This window comes from Tenrec ecaudatus, chromosome 10 (assembly GCF_050624435.1).
Source record: "Tenrec ecaudatus isolate mTenEca1 chromosome 10, mTenEca1.hap1, whole genome shotgun sequence".
Classification (NCBI taxonomy): Eukaryota; Metazoa; Chordata; class Mammalia; order Afrosoricida; family Tenrecidae; genus Tenrec; species Tenrec ecaudatus.
Window position 1 is genome coordinate 41,838,780 of NC_134539.1, and position 4,361 is coordinate 41,843,140.

Sequence of the window (4,361 nt, forward strand, 5' to 3'; positions counted from 1 at the left end):
GGACTGTTATACGAGAAGTAAGAGCCCCAATAAAATGATTTAAAAAACAACAACAAAACTAGAGTTGGCAATGACCACCGGAAACAATGTTGCAAGGTATGTGGCTCAAAATGTTTTGTAATGGTCACAGGGAAAATAATGTATGTACGTACATCTTTCCCAGGATTACATTTATCCTAAGTTGAACACTTACCAGACCACCATCCCATGAAGCGTCATGTTCTGTTGCTTATATAAATGGGGTGGGCTTCATGCCTGGCTACCTGCCTTAATGGCCCTGCTTACTGCATCCCTAAATTAGAAAGCCATCCCTACTGATTAAGCATGAAAGGAATTTTTATTGCAAGGGAGAGGGCTGTTATATTTGGGATTTCAAACAAGCTAAATCTTAAATTGTGTTATGTTTCTAATGCTTTTTACTAACAACAGACTAACTCTTTCATCCAGGTGGGGCTCCCTATACCTGTAAAGATTTACAGTCTCAAAAACTCCCAGGGCACTTCTATCCTCTTTGATAGGCTCTCTGAGTCTGAACCAACTTCATGGCAGTGAGTTTGGAATTTTGAGCTATCAAGACTAGTTTTGAATTTAATTTTCTTTGTTCAGATAATTATTTTTATGTCTTAAAAATGCCATTTGTTTTGTTGTTGGAAATCAACACAAACACAGACCAATTCAAAAGTTTCTACATGTACAAGTGAGATTGATTACACTATTCAAGTTGTGCCAACTTTTCTCATCTTCTTTTTATGAGTTGTTCCTTTCTCATTAACATAAACTCATTGTTCCCTAAGATTCCTATCTAATCCTTGGAGGCTCATCAATTTTATTGGAAATCGTGCTGTGAGTCAGCATAAGAACTCCATGAATATTCCTTAGGCATTTGGGAAGAGTGAATATCCTGAAACTGTAAATGCCAATGGCAACAATTGGTTCAATCATTCTTTTAATCTTCTCTATTCCTGCTATTTTTTCTACTTATTACATCCATTACTAAGATTAAGCATTAAAAGTAGTCAATTGCGATGATATATGTTTCTTCTTTACCTTCAGTTCTATCCATTTTGGGTTTCATGTATTTGAAGCTACGCTGTTAACTGTACCTACATGTTTAGCTTTATTTTAATGTCTCCTTGACTCTGGCTTCTTGAACTTTAGCTGTTTAAGGGACAACACAATAAATATGGGTTCTTCCGACTGAAACTCACTTCTTTCAGAATTTGAATCTCCTCCAGTTCTTTTCTTCTTGGTTGCTCCTCATTCTAGTACTTTTCACAGTTGTTCCAGAATTTGTCACTGCTGAGTGACAGTAGAGGGAATGTGACCAAAGCCACCCTTACTACAGTTTGGAAGCCTGATAGAAAGTTGTCAAGAACAGTTCACCAGTCTTCATTTTGAATTGGAAATGAGCTGAGAGGGAGACAACAGAGTCAAAGACAGATGTACTTCTCTCTGGCCATGGGCTCCACAGAGTGTGTGCTCCTATCCATGATGGCATATGACCGGTATGTGGCCATTTGCAACCCCCTTAGATATTCCATCATCATGAGCAGGAGGGTCTGTTTGCAGATGGCAGCTGGCTCCTGGGTGACAGGCTGCCTGACTGCCTTGGTGGAAAGTATGTCGGTGCTGCAGCTGTCTCTCTGTGGTAATCACATCATCAATCATTTCACTTGTGAAATTCTGGCGATCTTGAAACTGGTCTGTGTGGACACTTCCACGGCACAGTTAGTCATGCTGGTGATCAGCACCCTTCTCCTTCCCGTGCCGATGCTCCTTATTTGTGTCTCTTATGCCTTCATCCTCTCCAACATCCTGAGGATCAGCTCTGTGGATGGCCGAAGCAAGGCCTTTTCAACATGTGCAGCCCACCTGACGGTGGTCATTCTGTTCTATGGGACAGCTCTCTCCATGTACCTGAAGCCATCAGCTGTGGATGCACAGGAAATTGATAAATTCATGGCTTTGGTGTATGCTGGGTTGACCCCCATGTTGAACCCTATCATCTACAGTCTTTGGAACAAAGAGGTCCAGGGGGCTGTTCAAAAGTTGCTCATTAGTAACCCTTTTGGTACTGTCTTAATTTCTATATTCAGATCATAACACGACCAGCTGTACTGGTGTAATTTCCAACCTTATCTAGAAGGTTTTCATGTAGTAGTTTGTGTAAACCCAAACCTTGGTTAATACTCATTTGTCATTGGGGCTCACCAGTAAGACTTATACCTTGATTTAAAAATAAATAAGATTGTTAATATTAGTGACTCATTTAGGCAGCCAGAATTATGTTACCTGAAAAATATTAGTATTTTTAATATTAATGTAGCAGTAAAATTATACAACTGCCCATATTTTCTTATTTGACTTGCTGCTCCTTCTCAATATTCAGCTGTGGTATAATCTTACAGTGATATGTAATAAATATAGCATGTATAGTGCTGCACCTAGTAGACTATGAGGTAAAATTTATGTAAGTGATTTGTAGTCACCATTAAGTTTAAAAAGAAATAGGAAGTATTTTCAAAATAAATGTGGATACAATAGATTTTAATGTACCATAGTTCATAAAAGCAAGACCTCATGGATTTCTTGGGCTGTGTGTAAAGATTAACTTCACGGAGTTTACACCATTCTAGATGTGCATATGGAATTGACTAGAATTACAATCAGAGAGCTTGAGTATCTATACGCACGTGTTCAGAAAATTCTCATGCTGAACCTTCAGTGTTTTAGTGAATTCTTGTATACACACCCAGCCTGCTATTTTTCTTAGAGAAATTTTAACTAACCAATTAAGGCTCACAAGGAAAAGATATCAAATCGTGGCATGAAGAGATGGCACTGTAAGAGAAATGATATATTAATATAGGCATATATTGGAGGAAATATTCATAAATATCACATAGGCTAAAATTCTATAATGATGAGCTTTGCTTTATCTTTTTCAATTTGACTGAAAGACAACTGTCAGAATTCTCAGAGAAGCATCGTTGGGTTTATATGTATAAGTAATTTAGCCCATGTAGAAGGTAGCCCTTGCTGGCATACAGCAATACACCTGAGCTTTAGATTTAACTCAGGTGCAACAATGCAGTTAACTATCGTACGTCCTCACAACCTGAGTAAGAGAGAGTTTTCAAAGAATGGTTCAGATGACGGTGAAGAAATGAGGAAGGAAGCACTTATGAAGAAAGCCTTCAATGGGTAGAGATTGTGCGTTAAAAAAAAAAATCTAAACACCCTAGAATACATGAGCGAGCATGTCTGAGAGACACAAGTGGAATCTCCAGGGTGTTGTCACGGAGACACCCTTCAGACAGGGACTGAATTAATTCCCATGGTTCTGTTTTCAGCAATAGTGTCTGAAGGTAACCACCACCAGAGAAGACTGCGCGTCTTAGAACATTCAAATACACTAGACCAAAAGGGCAGCATCTGCACATGCGTAGGAAAGAAAAGCCCAAATCAAACACACCGTCATCAGCTACATCAAACTCGTAGTGACTCTATCAGGGTAGCCTTGCCCCTGTGGGTTCCAAAGGCTGTAAGCCTTTCCGGAATCAGAAAACTTCATCTTTCTTCCATCTTCCTACATTAAGTAGGTGGTGGGTTAGAACAGCTGACCTTGAAGTTAACAGCCCAACCTAAAACCCCCTATGCCACCAGCGCTCCTTATGAAAATAGTGCACGTAGGTAAAGAGAGAGAAGAGTGTTGTTGCAGTATGGGAATCACAATCAATGTCATGAAATGAAATATGTTTGAATTTTTAATGGATAACAGATTTGTGCTATGAACTTTCACATTAATTAGAAAAAAAGAGGGAGGAGGATATTACATAAGAAAACTTTTTTTTTTCTACTCAGAGGCTCCTTTGAGGCAAAAATAGCTAGACTTCCTCTCACATCCTTTGGACATGTCAGCAAGGGGCCGGCCCTGGAGAAGGCTTTCATGCTTCTAAAATAGAGGGGCCCTGAAAACAAGGAAGGGCTTGGACCAGAGGATTCACTCTGTGACTGCCACAAAGGGCTCAAGCTTAAGAGCACTTGTGAAGAAGGTGAATAGAGTTTCCTTCCTTGTACCGTGGGCCACGCTGATCCACAGCCAGCTCAATGGCAGCTAACAACAACAGCAACAACCACCACCACAAATACTAGCTATCAATCCTATGAATTCAGAGTCTCCCCAAAGCTAGAGGCTGGGCATTTGTATTGTGAATAAAAGCAGGTCAGTTAATCATATTTTCACTCTTAATTTAAAACATCACTGCACACACAACAGCACAGTGAGATGGTGTTTTTTAAGCTGGATGAGAGAAAGGCACGTTAGCCCTGTTAACCAGCCACTCACTATAACAACTTGA

The 4,361-nt window shown here is 39.7% G+C and overlaps 1 protein-coding gene across 1 annotated transcript; it reads left to right on the top strand.

The window, feature by feature from the left end:
- Window positions 1–1,440: 1,440 nt before the first annotated feature.
- Window positions 1,441–2,103, top strand: LOC142458493 (olfactory receptor 13F1-like). The gene has a single exon (XM_075559512.1). It carries the CDS (start codon window positions 1,441–1,443, stop codon window positions 2,101–2,103), a length of 663 nt encoding a protein of 220 aa, XP_075415627.1.
- Window positions 2,104–4,361: the final 2,258 nt, after the last annotated feature.